General features: G+C 41.1%; 1 protein-coding gene across 2 annotated transcripts in view; it reads right to left on the reverse strand.

Moving 5' to 3' along the window:
* LOC134344390 (glycerol-3-phosphate dehydrogenase 1-like protein) overlaps window positions 1-22684 on the reverse strand; it is a 52192-nt gene that overhangs the window by 18207 nt on the left and 11301 nt on the right. Inside the window, exons 2-5 of one of the 2 annotated variants that reach the window (XM_063044100.1) lie at window positions 8922-9011; window positions 8238-8415; window positions 2490-2630; window positions 489-627 (exon numbers count right to left, since the gene is read on the reverse strand). In XM_063044100.1, the coding sequence (XP_062900170.1) occupies window positions 489-627; window positions 2490-2630; window positions 8238-8345 (388 nt within the window). In that variant the 5' untranslated portion in view covers window positions 8346-8415; window positions 8922-9011. The remainder of the gene's footprint in view (window positions 1-488; window positions 628-2489; window positions 2631-8237; window positions 8416-8921; window positions 9012-22684) is intronic. The other variant, XM_063044099.1, reaches the window with a different exon arrangement.

Here is a 22684-nt window from a genome sequence, read left to right on the forward strand (position 1 = left end):
GTTCTACTGGTGCTTTTTAGATCAAGTGTCTGAGAGGTGATTACCTTTCACAGTTTGAGGTGTTAGTTGGGCATCATTTACAGGTATGTTCTACCTGCTAGGTACAAAGTAAATATTATCGGGAGAAAATTTTAACTATTATACGTAAAATAATGAATCCAGACAACCCTTCAAACAACATTCCCAAATGGAGTAAAACCACACAATGTTGGATGTAATCGACAGGTCAAGCAGCACACGTAGGAGTCCAGCATTTTCTTCAGAAACTACTATTTAAAAAAAAATTTCTTTCCTAAAAGATGAATATATAATAGAATAACTGGTGACAAGCCCTTAAGTGAAATATTACTGCAGTATAGAACAGTACACACTATTTATTTAACAAGAGGGCTAATGCAATTTGCCACAGCACATAGTAAAATTAACAGGAATTTGTTAGGAAATCAGCAAACTTAAAGCACATTTATTGAAAAAGTAAACAAAATTACCTATTGTAGTTTCACAGAACTTATCTGCTGCAACCTCATTGGCTATATTGGCACCCATTAATACACTGACATCAATTTTCATTTTTTCCCTGATTATATCAGAAATTAATTTTAATCCTTCAGGTCCTTCATCAATTCCCTGAAATGAAGAAATTTAAATAAATTAGCAAATATAATATAGAAACACAGAAAATAGGTGCATTCGGCCCTTCGAGTCTGCACCGCCATTTATTATGATCATGGCTGATCATCCAACTCAGAACCCTGCCCCAGCCTTCCCTCCATACCCCCTGATCCCCGTAGCCACAAGGGCCATATCTAACTCCCTCTTTGCTATTTGTTTAATTACAAAGTAACATCACAGTTTGCAGCAAAGTTAGTTACTGGCCATTTTACATAAGATTTTGTGCCAATGTATTTTGAAAAAAAGTGAAGTGCAGTAAGTGCTCACATGCAAGATTTAAAGCATTAATTATCATACACTAATTTATTAGCTACTTTATAATCCTTGAGAGGAAGGAGGCACCGTTATTAAAATAGTTAAAAATTACCTTGTAATTCCATCACTATAGCAGTACATTAATCTATTACCTATTCAGGTTTAGTTCAGCGGGAACAGTCCAGAGAACAGATAGTCATGACTTTGAAAATAAAGTTTTGAAAGAAAGATAAAGATCTTTAAAGATTAGCTTTATTTGTCACATGCACATTGAAACATAGAGTGAAATGTGTTATTTGCATCAAATCAAATCAGCAAGGATTGTGCTGGGCAGACTGTAATTGTTGCCACACTTCCAGCATCAACATAGCATGCCCACAACTCACTAACCCTAATCACAGGTCTCTGTAATGTGGGAGGAAGCTGGAGCACCCAGAAGCAACCCACGTGGTCATGGGGAGAAAGTGAAAACTCCTTATAGACAGCAGCGGGAATTCAACCTCGATGACTGATGGTTGTAAAGCAATACGATAACCACTGCGCTTCAGTACTGACCCCTGGGGATTCTTACCCCAGAACTCCAGATAATGCTGGGTGTCCACAATATTCTCTCAGCAAAGGACAGCTACGTGTTTGCAAATCCAATTTTTATGCTTTTTTTGTGATGTGGGGCCTGCAACTGTAAATTAGAAGTGGATGAGGAAGGGGATAATAATGGCTAAAACATTCACAAGGGCCAATGTGATCTTGTATATGTTGCTTCTCCTACACAGAAGTATACTGTCTATTTATTGTGTCCATTCTAGTGGAAACCATAGACTTGGGGATTGGGGAGCATGCCTTATGAAAACAGGTTGAGTGAACTTGGCCTTTTCTCCTTGGAGCAATGGAGGATGACAGGTGACCTGATAAAGGTGAATAAGATGATGAGAGGCATTGATCGTGTAGATAGTCAGAGGCTTTTTTCCCCAGGGTGGAAATGATTGCCACAAGAGGACACAGATTTAAGGTGCTGGGGAGTAGGTACAGAGGAGATGTCAGGGGTAAGTTGTTTTTTTTAAAAACGCAGAGAGTGGTGAGTGTGTGGAATGGGCTACCGGCAACGGTGGTGGAGGCGGATACAATAGGGTCTTTTAAGAGACATTTGGATAGGTACATGGAGCTTAGAAAAATAGAGGGCTATGGGTAAGCCTAGTAATTTCTAAGGTAGGGACATGTTCGGCACAACTTTGTGGGCCGAAGGGCCTGTATTGCGCTGTAGGTTTTCTATGTTTCTATGTTTTTCTATGTTTCTTAATACTTTAAAACTTTTCCTGCTTCCTTTCCAATTCAGATACTTGAAAACATTTATTCCATCTTGAGTAATGAACTTTAAGAGTGCAGATTTGTTGGAAGTCTGGAGAAAAATTAATCAGGAATTAAATCAACACAAGACCAACAAATGAAGTAAATCATTTTGGGTTTATAGATACCACTGGCTGAATGAATCTCCCTCCCAACATTCAAGTAGAACTGTTGTGACAACCAGGTGAGTGAAGGAATCATTTACAGTATTAAAATACCTTTATAAGACTAATGCCAAGAGCATTTTGTGGCACTTGATCATGAATGTCATCACATAATTTGCGGATAAATTGGTGGGGCACAACAAAAACTAGCAAATTTGCATCACGTACAGCAGCCTTCAGGTCTGGAACAGCAACCTATGATAAAATGACATGACATTTAGCAAGTAATCAAACAGAAAGATGGTGCGCATTTACAATATTTATACATACACAACATTAAATCCATCAAGACATGTTCATTGCAACCTATCAACAAGTGCTCAACTATAACAGAAACCAGTGGTCCCCAACCTCCGGGCCACGAAGAACGCAGTGGTGCAGTGGTAGCCGGATTGCACCCAGCACATCTTTAAGAAAAAAGCCGAAATAAACAAGCTAATTAATTAGGTGCCGCCTGGCACGGAAATGTCGGCCCAGATCAGAGGTGATTGCCAATTGCATCGCCTCTGATCTGGGCCGACATTTACGTGCCGGGCGGCACCTAATTAATTAGCTTGTTTATTTCAGCTTTTTTCTTAAAGATGTGCTGGGTGCGTTCCGGCTACCGCTGCACCCCTGCATGCTTCATGGCCCGGTATCAGTCCATGGCCCGGAGGTTGGGGACCATTGATAGAAACAACAGACTCATTATACTCATGGATTCCACAGACGGGAATGCATGTGCAAGGACCAGATTTGTTGGCGGTACCACACACAGTCCCCTGGGTAATACAAGCAAAAGAACTCTGGACAGTTTAGCTTCACATTCAACTTCCTGTGTAATACTGGTTCAACAAGTGAAGGCAGATGATGAAGCAGTGAGTTGAAGGGAATAACATAATGGTGCCAGAGTTGTTAGTGAACAGATATAGATAATCTGCTCTAACATTCACCTGGTAATAACATATTACTATTTAAAACAACATTAAAATAACAATACTGGATCATCTTTCTCCAAGATCTCAGATGCAGTTCACCTGCGGCTCGCCAGCTCTCTGCCAACAGTACTTCATCAAGTTGTTCTCTGCTCTGGCACAGTTCAGCGATCAAGTCTAGGGAGCTGCAGTTTGCTTTGTGTGGTACCCACCCCGACCTTTGGAGAATTTCATCGAGCCCAGCCCCAGCTATAGCTGAAATCAGCCTCAATCCTGACTGCACTGAGGTGCAAAAAAAAATAGGAGTGGTTTTGGCTGCAGTGCTCTCCAGAATGAATGGCCCTAATGATCACAGAAGAATGAGATGCTGCAGCTTAATAAACAAGTCAACCTTTCAAGAGAAATTGGTGCGATTTTGAAAATATTATTTTCAAAAACATAAATTGGGATTAGAAGTCTGAGTTGATGGCTTTGAGACACTGAATTTAATTATAAGGCTTAAATTTCTTCTGCACCAAAGGTCACACTGACCTTTACAGTATAAGAGTGAACAGACTACAAAAATTTTTAATTGGTTGTAAAGTGCTTTGAAAGATGATAATGTTGGTCATGAAAGGTAATGTATCAATGCAAGTCTTTTTTAAATAAATCACACACCCTAAAAACTTGGTTTAATGGAATATAATGAATATCTTATTTAACTCAACCTCTCACAAGGTGGTTTTAATTTCATGACAGAAAGTTCACAAAATTCAAATTTTAAAGAAATCAAACTTGCAATTCTTCAAAAGGAAATGCAAGAAATCTCAAATCTAATAGCTTATGGAATAATAAATCAGCTTGATACATTACAAAAAACAAAATCTATGAGGATCTATATGGAGCAGTGAATCTCAATAGCAATTGTTGGTACAGAATGTAGCAAATCTGTTTCACACAGCATTAAATGTCATGGAGCACATCACCCGTTCACCTCCAATTTGATCATTGCTATATGCAGAGGAGAATAATAAATACAAACACAGTGCAGAAATAAAAACAGAAACAAAACTTGGCACATCTTCAGACAAAGAAAGAAATTTCTGGGAAAAAAAAGTGTTATTCATTTTCATAGTGTGAGGGGATCCAGGAGTGCCCCTATTAACTGTTTGAAGAGAGACATTCATCATTGATGGTTTGTTTGGAAAGGACAGAGAGACGAAGATTGACGGTTCGACTGTCACTTTAAGGCATCGGAAGTAACTTCGGATTTTTACTGAGTTTCGAGTTTGAGACAGCACCGAGCAGCTCGTAAGTTGCTATGGTAACCTAAGGCGGTGTTATTTAATGGATACTCGATGTTATGATTTTCAGCAGGTTGTTGATATTTCTTCAAGGACTTGCTTCCTGCTTGTGCATTTCTTTGCAGACAAAGGAAGGAGGGACTCTTTGAATGACAGGTGATGCTCAGCACAGAGAAATAAATAGGAGATCAGATGATACAGACCTCAACACTGAATGAGCACTGTTGTGCCCGCAGAAAAAGTGGGTTTTGGAGGATCGATCGGGCAGATCGATCTAAATTGCTATTCCACCGCTGAAGAAGGGGTTGACTGGTGGGGAGTTGCCTATGTGTCCACCCTTGCTGGGGTGATAGCTCCACCACAGGAAAACCGGTCCCCCTGGTTAAAGTCACAGTCAGTGACTTGTAAAGGATTTCGGAGGACGACGAGAAGATTGACGACATCAGCTCACCTGAAGACTCAACTTACTCTCTCTCTCTCTCTCTCCCCATCACTACTCAACTACATACCACGAACTGAACTGAACTTTACTCAACATCGTAAGACTGTATCTTTTACCCCAAGACTTAAAGAAGCTTGGTTTTTTTCATACATATATATTCCACACTTACTTTTTTATATAATCATTGCTAACCTGTGTGATTTATTTACTTTGATATTACTGTATTGCATAGTTACTAATAAATATTATTAGTTTATAGCAATACTAGACTCCAAAGTGGTTTCTATTTCTGCTGGTTTCTTTATCCCCATCACGGGGTACGTGACAATAGACACTGCCTCAAAAGCTGAGTTCCTCTAGCATTTTGTGTGTGTTACTCTATGCATTTCCAGCATCGGCAGGATCTCTTGTTTTTAAGAAAAAAAGTGTTCAATTTTCATGTGAACAAGCTTTTGTGGAGAGTAAGAACAGAAAGGCTGGAATATATTTGGGCAATCGAACAAAGAATTTGTAAAATGTAAAATTTGTGGAAATAAAATAAAGTTAACACTTCTGGTTGAATATCCTTCCCAGTTCTGAAGGGCATTCACCCTGAAATGTTAACTATGTTTTTCATCCTACCACAATAGTTAGATGTTTCATAACCCATTTACAATATGATATTTTACTGGACAACTGCAGCCTGACTGCCAACTTTTTCCATTATTTCTGTTCTTATTCCAGATTTCCATCAGGTATAGCTTCTTGATTTTCAAGCTCTCATCAGAACTTGAAATAATTAAAGATATACTGGGCTTGAAATACCATCATTCAATGCATGGGATTAAATTTTGATGGGTCGATCTTCCTGGTTTGTCTTGACATTCTCAGTTGTTTGCTGCATTCCCCACACCCTCCCCCCACCCCCCATCCAGTGATCTACCTTTTATAAGCAGAAATGAGTGTGCAAAGCCACAACTTACTAGATCTACTGCATGCAGCATGCCAGGTGACATGCCCAGTAAAATACATTTTAAATGGGATGTGAAATATCTGATCACTGGTCTCCCAACAAACTCGTATCAGCACTAGTTCAATAAATGAAAGCTCTACAAGAATCTAAGGCCAAGGAGTTATTCAGTTCTTGAACCAATTGGTAAAGGCCCAAATCACTAGAGGTTAACAACACTATACACTAAAAATGGACTGTGATTTTTGATTGTTCTCGTGGTGCCCTTTCTTTAATTTAATTTAGGTATTGTTATTGTGAATGCTGCTTATACGATCCTACATGTCTGGGATGTTGCTGCAAGTAGGCTTTTTTTATTGCACCTATGCATACCAATACTTGTGCATATGGAAGCAAACTCGACTTTGACTGAAAAGAGTCAGTTAGACGTGCAGGAGAGATGTGGCCTCACTATGTCTGGTGCATACAAACAAGGAACTGTGACTGAATTGCTGATGACCGTTTGGCCATTGAGTCTATGCCAGCTGATCATAGATTCATCTCATCAGTTTCTTTCCCCCACTTTCTCCCCTAGCACCTTGCTCATTAATTTCCTTGATAAATGGAAAAGAAAAACTGCAGATGCTAGGAATCTGAAATTGAGACATAAAATACTGCAAATATTTAGTAGGGTCAGCCAGAATTTGTAGAGCAAGAAGCAGAATTAACACTTCAGCTCACAATCCTTTCTCTGATGAAGTGCCTTCAACCTGAAATGTTAGATCTTTTTCTCTCCACAGATGCTGTCTGATCAGCTGAGCCTTCCCAGTATTTTCCGTTTACACTTTTGGAGAAAGTGACACATAGAGAAAATAGAATGGAATATCCATGATAGGAGACAGAACAAAATATAATTATTTTAGAAGGTGACAGAAAGATTAGAGAACATAGAGACAAAATGAAGCAGAGATACGTGGACATTTGTAAAGAGAGAGCGAGAATTAATAAGAAAGGCTAGTTGTCAGAAATCGTTTAATTCAATATCAAGTTTCTACAGCTTCAGTATACTGTTTCCAGGCAGAAGATGAGGTGTTTTGGATGCCAGGGGTCAAGTGTGAGCAGAAGTGCGAGTATCAGAGGGAATTCTGTACTTTCCTTTACAGAATGCTGGCTGAGATTGCATGTGAAGTACTGTGCACAGTTTTTATCTCCATATTTAAAGATAGATGTACTGTATTTGCATTGGAGCTATGTAGGGAAGGTTTACTCCTGAGGTAAAATGAACAGAGGCTTAGCAGATTGAACCCACGCTCATTAGAGTTTAGAAATGTGGTCTAACTGAAACAGAAGATTCTGAGGGATAGACGTGGTGGATGCTCAAAAGATGTTCTTCCCTGTGGGAATTATCTCAAAGTAGGGGGCATGATTTCAGAGTAATGAATGTGAGGAGGAATTTCATCTCTCAGTTGGCTGTTTCTCTTTGGAATTTTCTGCTCCAAGGAGCTGTGGATGAAGACCCAATAAATATATTCAAGGCAAAGGAATCAGGAGAGGGGAGAGGCGTAAGGAGAGAGTGGTAAAACAGTGCAGAGGTCAAAATAGAGTCAGTCATGAATGGTGTAGCAGCTCAGCAGTTGAGTGGCCAACTCTTGCTCCTGCTCCAGTTTCTTACGTGTTTTTTTAATATAATTCAGAACGAGAATGGGAGTGAGGAGAAGAACTAAAGTGACTAGTAAGCAGCAGCTCAGAGTGGACTGAATGCAGGTATTCTGCAAAGGCATCATGCATTCTGCACTTGGTCCTTCCAGTACAGAGTGTGAATAAAGTATGCCAAACTGAATGAAATGCAAGTAAACTGATGGAAGGGTTTTGACTCGAAACATTGACAGATTATTCCCTTCCATAGATGGTGCCTGACCCTACTGAGTTCTTGTGTGTGTTGCTTAAAATGTGTAGATTCTCTTAATTTTTCTCAGTTCTGATTAAATATATGGTCCATTGCTTGATCTGGGTTATGCATACCGGCATCCTGTTTGGAAACATCCAGACAGCAAGTCAACAGGCCTTTTGGCCCAATGAGTCCATGACGACTATGAAGCACCCCTTCAGTAATGTTAAAAATTTAGCATAAATACTGGAAGTTGGATAACAACGGTAAATTTCTATATCTATGTATTAGCAAGACTAAAATAAAAACAAATTCATCAGTGACATACTCTCTGACTATTACCTTACCACATTTTCAGGCAGTTTATATCCAGGCAGATATTTAACATTCTCGTGTTCTTGGTTTATAATTTCAGTTAATTTCCTGTTATTAATCAGTTCTTCAAAGACCCACATATTGACTGTTCTAGCAAATTTCGGGATTTTCTGGACATTTTTTCCAATTATCTTCGCAATTGCAGAGCCCCTGTGAAAACATAGAAACTAATGTAAGAGAGAGAAACAAAGTGTCTTTTCAGCTGCATTATCAACCTCCTCTATGCAATTTTGAGAGAGCTGTTTGTTCAATAGAGATTATGTAAAGTGACCAAAAAACACAAAAGGTAGGCAAGTGTGGTGATGAGAAAACAGTAACGTAAATGCATTAAACAATGCAATCTCTGAATTTAATTGATCCTTTTTCCTTTGCAATTCACAAAAGTTCTTCATCCCCCTTCACATCAGTGCAGTAAAGCTTTACATGGCAGCATTGGGCCATAAAGATCAGAAACATTCCAGGTCTAGTGTGGCATTGATATGCTAAGCGTTCAGTGGAGATCTACAATTGGCCTTGGTATCCAAAACTGCTTGGAGTGCAGGGGGAGGGAAACAGAACTAGCCCAAGTTCTCTTACTGCTATTAAGTGTGTGGACACTGGGCAAGAAGGAGCTGACTGTGATGGTGCTCACAGTCAAATGGTCGGGCAATACTCACTGTCCAGTCTCGCACGTAGAATGGCCGCGTGGGTAAGGTATTGAAGCGGCGGTGCCACAGGTAGAACTGTAGAGTAGAATGATTCATTTCCTTCAAGAGAAATGGGATAAAGGGAGAAAACCAAAAGGAAAAGTGGAGAAGGGGAAAAAGAAAGTCATGGAACAGTTAAGATTACAGAATATTTTAATTAAATCTAGTAGGAACATAGAAACCAAGATAATTCCCTCTATTTCCACACTACTACTGCACATAATCCATTGCTTTCAAAACCTTTCACCTGTAAGACAAGCAGTGTAGGACAGAGATATATGGATAAGTTAAGATGATAACATGACATTTTGTAGAAGGTGAAAATGTTATAAAGACCAAACCCCACATCAGTTTTCTACCATACACAGGTGATTTCTATGTCAATATACTTAACGTCAACTACAAATCTTCCAGCTTTTAAAATCAAATGATGCCTCAGACTCTTCTGGAAAAAGACAAGTGCAATTTCCTTCAAAATTATAACTTCCATTCCGAAAACTCATTTAACCCACCAGCATTTGGAAATTGCAGCACTCCACTTACAACAGTCCCACACGGTCATCAAGCCCACCAAAGGAGGTACCAAGGCAAAATGACCCAAACCTGGCGAAGGTTGACAACTCATCTACCAATGAAGATCCACTCCCCATACAGTCACTGACTTCAGTTTCTCCATTCTTCCCTCCAGACTCCAGCATTCCTGAGTCCATTTATACCTTCTTACAGAGACCCACAAGCCAGACAGTCCTAGTAGACCTCCACATCTCGACCCTTTTCTAGTCTAATCTCTTCCTACACACATTATGCCAACTGTGACGTCCTCTGCCACTTTGAAAGACTTTAGTTTCCTTGTCTCAGCAAACTGATTTTCATCATGGATATCCAACCCCCACGGACCAACGTGCCATACCAGGATGGCTTCCGCACTTCAAACAGAGGCCCCACCAATCACCAACTTCCATACCTGTGAGAACTTGTTCTCACACTGAACAGCTTCTTTAAGTCCACTCATTTGCTCTAACTACTCACATAATTCAAATTATGCCTATGTCTTTGTGCAACAGTTCTTGTTTAAGGCCTAAGCAGGTTCCCTTGTCACTTCAAGGGAGCAATGTCCTTTTGTGTAGGTTGGGGAGTGTTTACTGGCGAGGGGATAGGTCAGATGCTGAAGCAGATGACGTAAAGGTAGATGCAATGTGTAGAGAGACAGCGAGGAAGGACAGGCAGTAGCTGTGGTCAGTTGGATGGGTTGGAATGTGTCTGCTTTACTGTGAGAAGTCTCAGGAACAAGGGTGATGAACTTAAGAGCATGGATCAGTACATTCAACCATGACATTGTGGCCATTACAGAGACCTGACTGTCACAAAGGCTGAAATGGCTGCTGGATGCTCCAAGGTTTAGATATTTCAAAAGCGACAGGGTGGGGGGGGCAAGTAAAAGAGGTGGGGGAGTGGCATTGTTAATCAGGGACAGTATCATAGTTGCAGAAAGGAAGGACAGTCATGGAGGGACCATCTACTGAGTCAGTGTGGGTGAATCAGAAACAAGGAGGGATTGGGAGGAGTCTCTAGATAACCGAAAAGCAACAGGGGCACTGGGGAGCAGGTCAGGAGGCAGATTTTTGAAAAGTGCCATGGGTGTCTTCAACCTCTCTAATATTGATTGGCACCTCCTTAGATCAAGAGATTTGATGGGGCAGAGATTGTTAAGTGTCTCCAGGAAGGATTCCTGACACAATATGCGGACACACTGACTAGAGGAGCGGCCATAGGTACTCGGCAATGATCCTGGTCTGGTGACAGATCTCTTGGTGGGTGAGCATTTCAGAGAGAGTGATTGCTGCCCTTTAGCATAGTTGATGGCATAGCAAATTACTTCCTTGGGAGAGGGCTAATTATGATGCCATTGAGCAGGAACTTGGGATCATAAATTGGGAACGGATGTACTCAGGGAAATGCACGATGGAAATGTGGAGGTTGTTTCGGGAGTACTTGCATTGGGTTCTGGAGAGGTTTGCCCCACTGAGAAGTGGAACACTTAAGTCAAGAGCATGAAGGAAGCATACTTGAGATTTAGGAAGCAAAAATCAGACAGCGCTCTTGAGACTAATAAGGTAGCCAGGAAGGAGCTTAAGAAGGGACTAAGAAAAGCTTGAAGGGGACATGAGAAGCCCATAGTGAGTAAGATTAGGAAAACCTTATACATGTTCTACACATATACACATTCTATATGCGTTCTACATGTATGTGAAGAACAACAGGATACCTAGAGTGAGGGTAATCAGCAGTGAGAGGGACCTTGATGCATGTGAGATCAGTGTGATTTTTGGTTAAGAAGGCATATGGGGTGTTGGTCTTCATTAGTTGGGGAATTGAAATCAAGGGCTGCGAGGTAATGTTGCAGCTCCATTAAACTCTGGTTAGACCACATTTGAAATATTGTCTTCAGTCTTCTACGAAGATTGTCACCTTGTTGTAATGGAGCGGCTTGTGAGTTCCTGAGATTCCAAGAGTGATGCCCCCTGGAACGTAGCTCCTGGTAGGGTCACCCATGGCAGGAAGGTCAAGGGAGAGGTTCTAGACAAAGAGCGGTCCAACTAAGACGCCAACAGTGGAGCTGGCAGTAGATGATGACATCACAACAGTGGAGCTGGCAGTAGATGATGACGCATCACAACAGTGGAGCTGGCAGTAGATGATGACATCACAACAGTGGAGCTGGCAGTAGATGATGACATCACAACAGTGGAGCTGGCAGTAGTTGATGACATCACAATGGCAGTGAAAGCGGAGGAAGACGGCAGCAGTGAAGCAGCCACAGTTGTTTTGTGTTCCATGCCACAAGACACTGACCCCGATCTGTCAAGGACTGTGCGGGGACTGCCTGTGCATCAGCTTCTGCATCTTAAACAGCGTCATGCACAGGCATTCTCCATTAAGGAAATAACCCCTTGGGAGAACATCATACTCAACTCAAGCGAGCACACTACTATTGTGTTGTGTTGTTCCCAAACTTTTTTGGGTTACCACCTACGTTGGCTCACAGACCACATCCCCAGCAGCCCCCTCTCCCTTTCCTGCCATTACATAACTATAAAGATTTTGATTTACGATGCACTGTGTAAGAAAATATAAACTACAAATTCAAAGCAGTAACAAATAATTGCAAAACTTAGTCAAAACTATTTAAAGCTATAAATAAAATTATTTCTTTGTTAAATTACTGTAAAACTACTTTTATCAACAATTTTAGAGCATATATTATTAGTCCAACTATTCATTACTTCATTGCTTTTTCACCTTTCAATAAGATGGATGGGCTTGGTGCAGCGATTTCAGCTTCTCAATATCAGGCTGTATGTCACTCAGCAGTCTCATGTTCAGTAATTGGCAGTCTGTTTAATTGCTTTGAAAGAAGTTGAATGACTATACTGAAACCGTACTCCTCTAAGTATGATGTTGGAAAGGCAATAATGAACACCTTGACCTTTTTCCATAGTGCAGGATAGCATTCAGATTCTTTTCTGCAACCAAAAGTCTTGACGTGATTTTTTGAACCTTGGCTTTGGCTCAGTTATTTTGTAGTTCCTTCTCCATCCGTCCTGTTAATTCCTCATTACAAGTGTTCAGGATTGAATTTATTACCCAATCTGGAACTTGGATCCAGAGAAGATCCTGAAATCTCGCTGACATGTCTTTATGCAGCTCACCCAGGTGGGCACAGTGTACTTGAAGTTCAAAGTAAATTGATTATCAATGCATGTACATGTCACCATATACAATCCTGAGATTTATTTTCTTGTGGACAATCACAGTAAATACAAGAAACACACTAGAATCAATGAAAGACCACACCCAACCAGCGGGACAACAACAAATGTGCAAACAAAAAATAAACTGCAAATGCAAAAGCAGGTAAAAAAAATTAATAACAACAAATAAATAACCAAAGTATCAAGAACATGAGATGAAGAGTTGTTGAAAATGAGTTCATAGTGTGTAAGAACAGTTCAGTGATGGAGCGAGTGAAGATGAGTGAAGTTATCCTCTCTGGTTCAAGAGCCTGACGGTTGAGGAGTAATAACTGTTCCTGAACCAGACCTGAGGCTCCTGTACCTTCTTCCTGATGGGAGCAGTGAGAAGAGAGCATGACCTGGATGGTGGGGATCCCAATGATGGGTGCTGCCTTACTGCAACAATGCTCTGTGTAGATGTGCGCAATGGTGGGGAGGGCTCTAACCGTGGTGGCTGGGCAGGATCCACTACCTTATATAGGCTTTTCTGTACAAGGGCATTGGGCATTTTCCATACAACAGCTTTCTCAAACTGCATGCAATTATGAAAGTTCTGAAGAGACGTAGGAAAAGAAAATGGCACTGATGAACCACAACGATCATCATCAACTACTTGAAGATCATCTGCTTTGCATTCTTTTCCTTCCAACTCAGGCAAGTTTGGAAACTGGAAAGGGTCATAAAGCCAATGTTGCACTTGGGGTTAACTTGTACACAGAAATGTGGAGACTACTTAGAAACATAGAAATCCTACAGCACAATACAGGCCCTTCAGCCCACAAAGCTGTGCCGAACATGTCCTTACCTTAGAAATTACCTAGGGTTACCCATAGCCCTCTATTTTTCTAAGCTCCATATACCTATTCAGCAGTCTCTTAAGAGACACTATCGTATCCACCTCTACCACCATCGCCGGCAGCCCATTCCACACACACACCACTCTGTGTAAAAAACTTATCCCCTGACATCTCCTCTGTACCTACCTCCAAGCACCTTAAAACTGTACCCTCTTGTGCTAGCCATTTCCAGCCCTGGGAAAAAGCCTCCGACTATCTACACAATCAGTGCCTCTCATCATCTTGTACACCTCTACCTGGTCACCTACCATCCTCCGTCACTCCAAGCAAAAAAAGGCAGAGTTCATTCATCCTATTCTCATAAGGCATGCTCCCCAATCCAAGCAACATCCTTGTAAATCTCGTCTGCACCCTTTCTATGTTTTCCACATCCTTCCTATAGTGAGGCGACCAGAACTGAGCACAGTACTCCAAGTGGGGTCTGACCAGGGTCCTATATAGCTGCAACATTAACCCTCTGCTCCTAAACTTAATCCCACAATTGATGGAGGCCAACGCACTGTATGCTTTCTTAACCACAGAGTCAACCGACGCAGCAGCTTTGGGTGTCCTATGGACTCGGACTCCAAGATCCCTCTGATTCTCCACACTGCCAAGAGTCTTACTATTAATAGTATATTCTGTCATCATATTTGACCTACCAAAATGAACCACCTCACACTTATCTGGGTTGAACTCCATCTGCTTATCTGACTTTGATAAGATTCACATTGTTTCCTTGCATTTGAGGATTGATTTCATTGAACTTTGCTAATAATCCTGACAAACAAGCAACTTCATGCCTAATATTCTTGATTGCTGAATGAAGCATTCAAGTCTTCAAATAATTTTATCAGTTTTAAAAAGCACTAAGATGGCACAGGCTGTTTCCTTTTGAGAGCCATCTGACTTGTGTGCAACAGCGAGCGTTCAAACTGCTCATCACTCTCATTACAAAGCTCTTGAAATAGTCGAGAAGTGAGAGCATGGAACAATTTTATTTGCCGCTGTGATAACAGTATTTAATGATTTGTGCAGCTAATCATTCAGGTTTTTACAACCAGTTGGCTATGAAACATAAATATATTAGGTAGAGCTTTTTTCAAGAAATTATTAACCTCACAGTGGCATCCTGTCATTGATGGAGCCCCATCTGTTGCACAGGCAAGAATGTTGGTGAGCAAACTGTCCAACTCTTTGAAAAATTACTCAACGCAAATTATTGACTCCCCTTCATATCTGTTTCTAGCCTCCTTGCAAATAACAACTCTTGAACCAAGCTTTCATCTGTTATGAAGCAAACATAACCAAGAAGCAAAGACTTGTTGCCTGGCCAAGCTGACTCATCAGCCAGAGCAAATTCTGTTGTCCTGTATGTTGCAGAATGTGTCTTCCACATTCTCAGATGTTTCATCTACTTGTCTTTGAACAGGGTTGTTGCTGAGCAGAATCACTTTCATTATTTGGTCTGGTGACTTGCACAAAACCGTACTCAGAACCTTCCTTACTTCAGGCAGAATCAGTTCTTCTCCAATTGTATGGGACTTTCCAGATTTAGCACTGTGCAATGAAATATTGTAAGAAGCACGCAAACCATCACAGTTTTGTCGTGAAGTGTTGGCAAACATGTTTCGAAGTGTTTTCAGTTTCTGAAAATTTTCACCAAGTGACTGAAAATAAACCAAGATTGTGTTTGCTTTATCAGAGTGCATTCTCTTCAAATGTTCAAGGAGCCTGGATGGTTTCATTGCCACAATGGAAAAAAAAACTTTTCACGTAACAGGCACATTGTCTGCTGTTGGTTGCTTGGTGCCAGTACAAATCCATATTTCAGATACTCCACACTATACTGTCTACACTTCATTTTTCTTTTGGTTTACTTGTGCCATTTTCAATATGGACTAGTGACCATGGTCAATTTGCCTATTGTTTAAATCCAAACTCAATCACTGGTATCATTAAACGAGGAAGTTATGACATTATCATAGCTCAGGCAAAACCTGACACTGCCCGATCTTACATAAAGTGAGGCAGCGATATTTTGGCTGGGCCATGGGCTACAGAGATCCAGGCAAGACCATTCAAAAGGGCATATTCTGATCTTTACTCCATTGGAATCCATACCCTAATTCACAGGAATTATGACACTGCATGATTACAGTATGGGAATCGTATTAGCTAACACTGTACTACAGTAGAAACAGCAATAATGTGCAGTCTGAGCCCAGAAAATAACACCATTTCTCCAATCCAGATTTCTCATGAAATGCCAAATACACAAGTGTCACATTACTTTTCAACAACCATAAAGTGCTTCGAGCAAAGTCTGAGAATGATGGGTTAACATGAGGTGATTATATGATCATTATAATCAAAGATGGAGGAGGAGAAGATGGCGGCACAACGGCAGCGCGTGCGGCCACTTCGGTGGTGATGTCTGTTATCTGTCAAGTAAGGGACCATGCACAATCCTTATTTGATGGAGACAGACGTGAGAGTATGGAGGAACATCTGGAAAACTTCTGAAATGCCCGCTTCACTGCCGCTGCTACTGTGTGGTAACCGGAATCTCCAGAGCAGAAGGCCCCGAAATCCTCAGCTTTGCGTGTTTTAGCGGCCAGGGCGAGGTCGAAGGCGCTCGACAGAGGATGGCGCTCAGGAGGCTGTACGGAGAGGCTGGTCGGAAGCTCGAAGTTTTTGGATAGATGGACTTGGTGTCGGCTGCTTCCAAGGCATCGGCAAGTTGACGGTGCCTGGAGGTTTATGGCAGGGAGTTTCTCCCTTTTGCCGCCGCTATCGGGCACTCGGGAGTCGATCGACTCGGGGACTTCTGAGATTTTATTTACCGTGCCCATAGTTTGTTCTTCATCAAATTATAGTATTGCTTTGCACTGCTGTAACTATATGTTATAATTATGTGGTTCTGTCAGTGTTAGTCTTTAGTTTGTCCTGTTTTCTGTGATATCACTCTGGAGAAACACTGTATCATTTCTTAATGCATGTATGCCTTTCTAAATGACAATAAAAGAGGACTGTGTTCTCATAATCTAAAAAAAAGAGGCACTGAGAATCAAATACTTACAATATTTCTTAAATTAAGCCTATAATCCCTCAGCTGCCTCCTTGCTGCTGAGCGTACCCCCACCTCCAACCACAATTTTTATTGCCCCCTTAGCAACTCCCATCATCCCAATGGGCAGGGAGTGATATCGCTGTTTGGGAACCACTAGATTAGTCTGAAAAAATATTATCTTTACAGTTTAACAATTTATGCCTGCTTGTAACTACTTATATTCATGTAACTATTTTCACACATTGTGGTCACACTATGCATCTTCGATTGTTCAGCGTGTCCCTTACTGTTACAGTTCTTTGTATGATTCTGGAAGCTTCCCAGTATTACCTTTTTTGGATAGGGGATATCTAATTGGTTAACTCTAATCTGCAAATTTGAATGGAACATCTCTTTTCTATGGGGTACAAGAGTCGAGCACATTGGAACGCCATCTTTATCCTTTACTTCTTCTTTCCTTCTCCTACTAGACCTCTGCTTCTTCTCATTTACAATTCTCTTTGTTCTGCTGGCAACCTGCTGAGCTCCATTCCATTCGGAGGGTCTCTGTCTCTATCACGTCAGCTTGGACGATGACTCCAACCAGCACTTCAGAGACGTCTTCCACTTTCCTGAACTCGGGTTTGCCTTTCCCCATACTTGACAGGGCTCGGAATCAATCTGTTGCATTTCCCACACTTCTGCTCTCTCCCCTCTCTCCTCCATCTAGGATAACCTTTGAATTTACTGTTCACCCTAGCAAACTACATTCAACAGGTCATTCTCCATAATTTCCTCCACAACGTACATCTTCACCACTTCACCTTTTACAGTATTCCAAAGGAAGTTCATTCTTCCAATCCCACCAATTATTTCCCTTCATATGCCTCCTTTGAGTGCACTTACTGCCCTTTTACTGCTTGCATTCCCAGCATTCAGAGATTCAAATACTTGTCCCAAGTGAAGTAGTGCTCTTCTAAAGAGCTCAAAACGTGGTCTCCTCTGCACTGAAGATAGCAAACACAGACTGAATGTCCAACATATTCATTCAGTCCTCCAGGGCTTTGAGCTTCTCGTTGCCCATTCCTTCAATTCCCCATCCCACTCTAACCCCGCTTCCTTCCCTCCCATACTTTTCCAATACATGGAATAACCTCTCATGTCCAAACTCAGCACATTACAACCCTTAAGACAACATTTTTAGATAACCAGCCTTCCCAGTCTGTACCCGATTGGTCATTTTTAATGATAAAACATCACCAGCTGGCAACATTAACTCTGTTTCTTTCCACGGATATCAAGCTGCTATTTTTGCTTTCATTTAGAACAAGCTGACCTTCCAAGAGGAAATGAACCTCCTACAAGGCCTATTTGGATGCATAGGGTACACTTAAGGAATCATTTCAATCATATGATATGGTGTTTGATATATTATTGTACTCACACAATGTTTTCAGTAGAGGGAGTTCTGCTTTCAGTTCCATGTTTCATTTGCTTATGCAAGCAGCAAATGAAAGGAACTCAAGGGCCACTGAACGACAGACTAAAAGGTTGCGATGAATTTTCATGGCAGTAAATGAGTGCTGTAAACCTAGTCACCTCCATCATGGGCACCGGGCTGCACAGTATCCAGGACATCTTCAAGAAGCCATGTCTCAAAAAAGGCGGCGTCCATCATTAAGGACCCCCCATCTCCAGATCAGGTCTTGTTCTCACTGCTACCATCAGGAAGGAGGTACAGGAGCCTGAAGGCACACACTCAATGATTCAGGAACAGCTCCTTCCCCTCTGCATTCCCATTTCTGAATGGACAATAAACCCATGAACACTACTTCTCAAAAAAACATTTTTTTTGCACTACTTATTTAACATACATAATTTTTTAAATTGCAATTTGTTTTTTCTATTATGTATTTCATTGCATTGCTGCCGCAAAGACAAAAAAATTTCACGACGTATGCCAGTGATATTAAACCTGATTCAGATTCTGAAAAGTGGATTCCTAAATGAAATTCCTTCTTCATACAGATGTGTGCATCACAGTGAAGACTAGGCACATATGTATATCACTATGATCACAAGTGAACAGTAATTGTGCTATGAACGGTAGCAATCTTCCTTCCATCCTAGTATTGATTACAGACAACTGTTATGTTGAGAAACACAGTAGTAGAGCAAGATGACAAAATGGCCAGAGATGTGGACTGGAATGAGTTATCTCAGAGGCAATTTCTGTATTCTGATAATCAATAACCTCAGAAGGTTAAAAGAAGAGAGTGAACTAAAGTTCACAAGTGTTAGGGAAACAGTTGTTTCTCTGCAAGAGAGCACAAGCAAGATGAGCAGCAACAAACAGGGTGGGTCTAGCAAAGTCATTAAAAGCAGAGACAATGGGACTGCGCACAATTTCAGGCAAAGGACTCATTGTCCACAAGGAATTGCTATTTGCAAAACTGCTGAATGAATTGGATGAAGAACAGATTGGGTTGCACGTTTGCATTGCAACATGGAGGCAGTTCCAGCACTGTTAATATCCTTTGGTGGAATGTTAGGCATGGCTTTAATAATAGCTGGAAATGCAACCTGTCCAATCGAAAAGAGCCACTTCAGATTAAGAAATGTGGGAATAGTCTTTAAAATGGAAAGTCAGAGGTAGTAGTAGAAACGAGGAGCGATCCATTATCTACCAAGAGTCAAAGTAAAGATCAGAAAAGAAAGACTCAAAAATAGAGAGCTTTAAGAAACAACCAAAGTAGAAATAGATTTCTAATGAAGGGTCATTGACCTAATACTTCAGCTGTTTTTCTCTCTCTCTAGAAGATGCTGCTTGACTTGCTGAGTTCCAATTCACATTTCCAGCAAATTCAATCATTCCAACTGAATTCAAAATTTCTAGACACCATCAGCTTCACATGAAGTTTTATTTTAATTGGCTAATGCATAGATAACAGCAAGAAGGATGCAATCCAGAATATATAATACAATAGATCAAGTCACAAACCAACTATAGAGTGCAGAACATACACCAGACTGAATGTATGCGATCATGTGCAGCTTAATCATGTTCTGTAAGACTGGTCTGTTCTGCTTTCAGCTTGTTTGAGCTTGAGCTATGAGGTTTGTTATTCAACTTATGAATGTGTTGACAATCAATCGGGATAGTGGAATTGGCAGAAGGTTCCGGAGAATGCTGGGTCTTTGTCTTTTTCGGTGGAAGCTGGAAGGGCGGGGTGGGGGAAGATGGCTAAGGATGCCGTCCCTGTTACACAAGGTGCTTTGTGCAGCTGAATGGCTTCAAGAAGGAAGAACCAATCCTCCCATGGGGGACCCGTTTGTTCAAGATGGATTTCCAGCGACATTCAGAAAGTGGTGTGTGCTTTCACACAGACCCAGGGTCAGGCACGCGAATGACAGACAAGTTCAAGATGAGCTCCAACTTAAGTACACATTTGACTGTTTAAGAGTAATGGCTCTTTATTTTTTTTTCTTTCATTTAATAACTGTTTATTTAAAATGACATTCTTAAATATACTTCTTTATAAATTGTATGCAGTTTACGATGTTATTTCAGTCCGGGGGCAGCAAATCACACAGCATTCACATGAACTGGGGTTTGGGTGCGTGAGACGTCCCAACCTCAGGGGTTTGGGGGGACCAAAGCTGTATACATCCTAGCTGTGCGAAGCTGTTGGATGCTGGCTTTTATCACTGGGGGATCCAGTGGCTATAGATGACGGGCTAACAAGCCGGGTTTCCTGGGACGTTTGAGAAGGGGGCTAATCACGTGCACATAAACAGTTTAATTGATTGTACAAGGATTTTTGGAGTCACCAATATGGCTAAAGTTGACAGACTTCACAGAGTTATGGACCCTTGGCTCAACTCATTCAGGCTAACAATGATGTCTATCTGAGCTAGTTGTATTTTGCCTCCATTCAGCCCATATTCCTCTCCAACCTTTACATCCACGTACCTATCCAAATGCATTTTGAACCTTTTAATTGTACCCACCACTACAACTTCCTCTGGCAGCTCGTTCCACACACCCATCACCCTCCGGATGATAAAGGTGCCCCAAGTCCCTTTTAAATATTTCCCTTCAATTTAAGTCTATACTTCTAGTTTTGTACTCCTCTACCCTGAGAAAAAGAGTGTGACCATCACCCTTATCTACATCCCTGGTGATTTTATATACTTGGAATCTACAATTCAGGGAAACAAATCCCATCCTATCCACCTTCTCCTTATAACTCAAGCCTCCAGTCGTGGTAACATCCTCATGAATCATTTCTCCATTCTTTCCAGCCTAAGGACATCTTTCCTATAGCTGGACAACAAGAATTGAGCACAATACTCACAAGTGAGGTCTTACCAACACAGCCACTAGTACAGTTGCCACAGTGGAAAGTACAAGTCTCAAACGCCTGGGAGTGCACATCTCACACAACCTCTCATGGTCGCAGAGCACATCCTACAGTCAGGAAAGCTCACCAATGCCTCTGTTTTCTGAGGAGGCTGAAGAGAGCTGGACTATGCACATCGATACTCATGTCATTCTGCAGATGCTCAGTAAAGAGCATTCTAACAAGCTGCACCACTGCACGACACTGAAGCAGCTCCGCGACAGGCAGGAAGGCTCCACAATAGGTGGTTAAAACTGCCCAGTGCATCAGCGGCACCAGCCCTACCCGCCATCAAGGAAACACGTATGTACATAAAGGTGCCGGTAAAGAGCCAATAACATCATGAAGCATCGCCCTGTTCATGGGCTATTTGACCTACACCCAGAGAGGAGGCAATGTAGCATCCACACCAGGACCACCAGACACAAAAACAGTTATCTCCCCAAGTTGTAAGGCTAAGCAATACCTCCACCCACTAACCAATAGACCACTCCACCACCTTATGTACAGACACTTCTGTACCTAGTGTCACTTTATGGACATACAATCAATGTATAAAACCACCTTATGTATTTATATTAGTTGTGTTATTTTTATTATTATTGTGTTGTTCATCTATTGTGCTGCATCGGATCCGGACTAACAATTATTTTGTTCTCAACTCTCAAGTATAAAAGGACATTAAACAAATTTTAATCGTGAATCTTAAATGACGTCCTCTTGTCCTTGATGCCCTGGCCACTGAAGACAAGCATGCCAAATGTCTTTTTCCAATCACTGCCTACTCGTGTTGCCACTTTTTAAGAGAATTATGTCACTAGACGTCCTTGTCTACAACACTGTCCAGGCCCCCGCCATTTACTTTGTAAGTTGTGACCTATTTTCAGTGCAAGTCCAGCTCTGGATTGCATTTATTAACCAGATAAATTTGTGCAACAATCTAATGATTTCATGGTTGACCCTATCATTTTTATTTCCAATTTGTTTTAGCACTTAACTTCCATAGCTGCCCTTTCTGATGTGAACTCATCTGACATGATCATTTTCGTTTACACTGCTGTTCGTGCCTTTAGATATCAATGCCATTGGTGCAACCTGCACCTTAATCATTGAGGATTATACAAACCAAAGAATGTTGTTTCCCAAATCTTGTATAAAGGCAGGGAATCATGAAGACAACTTGTAAAAGCTGCAGTCTCATGGTTATTTATTTTGGACTGCTGCTAAGTAGTTTTATGTTGTACAGAACTCCAGCAGAATCATATTAGACAGAAAGACCAGGGTCTGTGCAACAATTCCCTCTGTAACATTCAAGCTGCAAAAATGCCTCCAAACATTTTCCTCAAGGGAAAAAAGCCACATTGACTCTATCAATAAGGCTTACTTTTTGCAACATCACCCAGTTCCTTTTGATACAAGAATACAACACCAGGTCCAGATGGATTTTCTGTAGAGTTTTACAAGATCTTTTCCTCACTGCTTATACCTCATTTATGTTCAGTTTTTTCGGATTCATTCAAGTCGGGCAGACTCCCTCAATCTTTTTATGAGGTTTCCATTTCGCTTATCCTTAAAAAGAATAAGGATCTAACTGAATGCTCTTCTTATAGACCAATTTCTTTACTTAATGTTGATACTAAGATCCTAT

Source organism: Mobula hypostoma, chromosome 3, assembly GCF_963921235.1.
Source record: "Mobula hypostoma chromosome 3, sMobHyp1.1, whole genome shotgun sequence".
NCBI classification, from domain to species: domain Eukaryota; kingdom Metazoa; phylum Chordata; class Chondrichthyes; order Myliobatiformes; family Myliobatidae; genus Mobula; species Mobula hypostoma.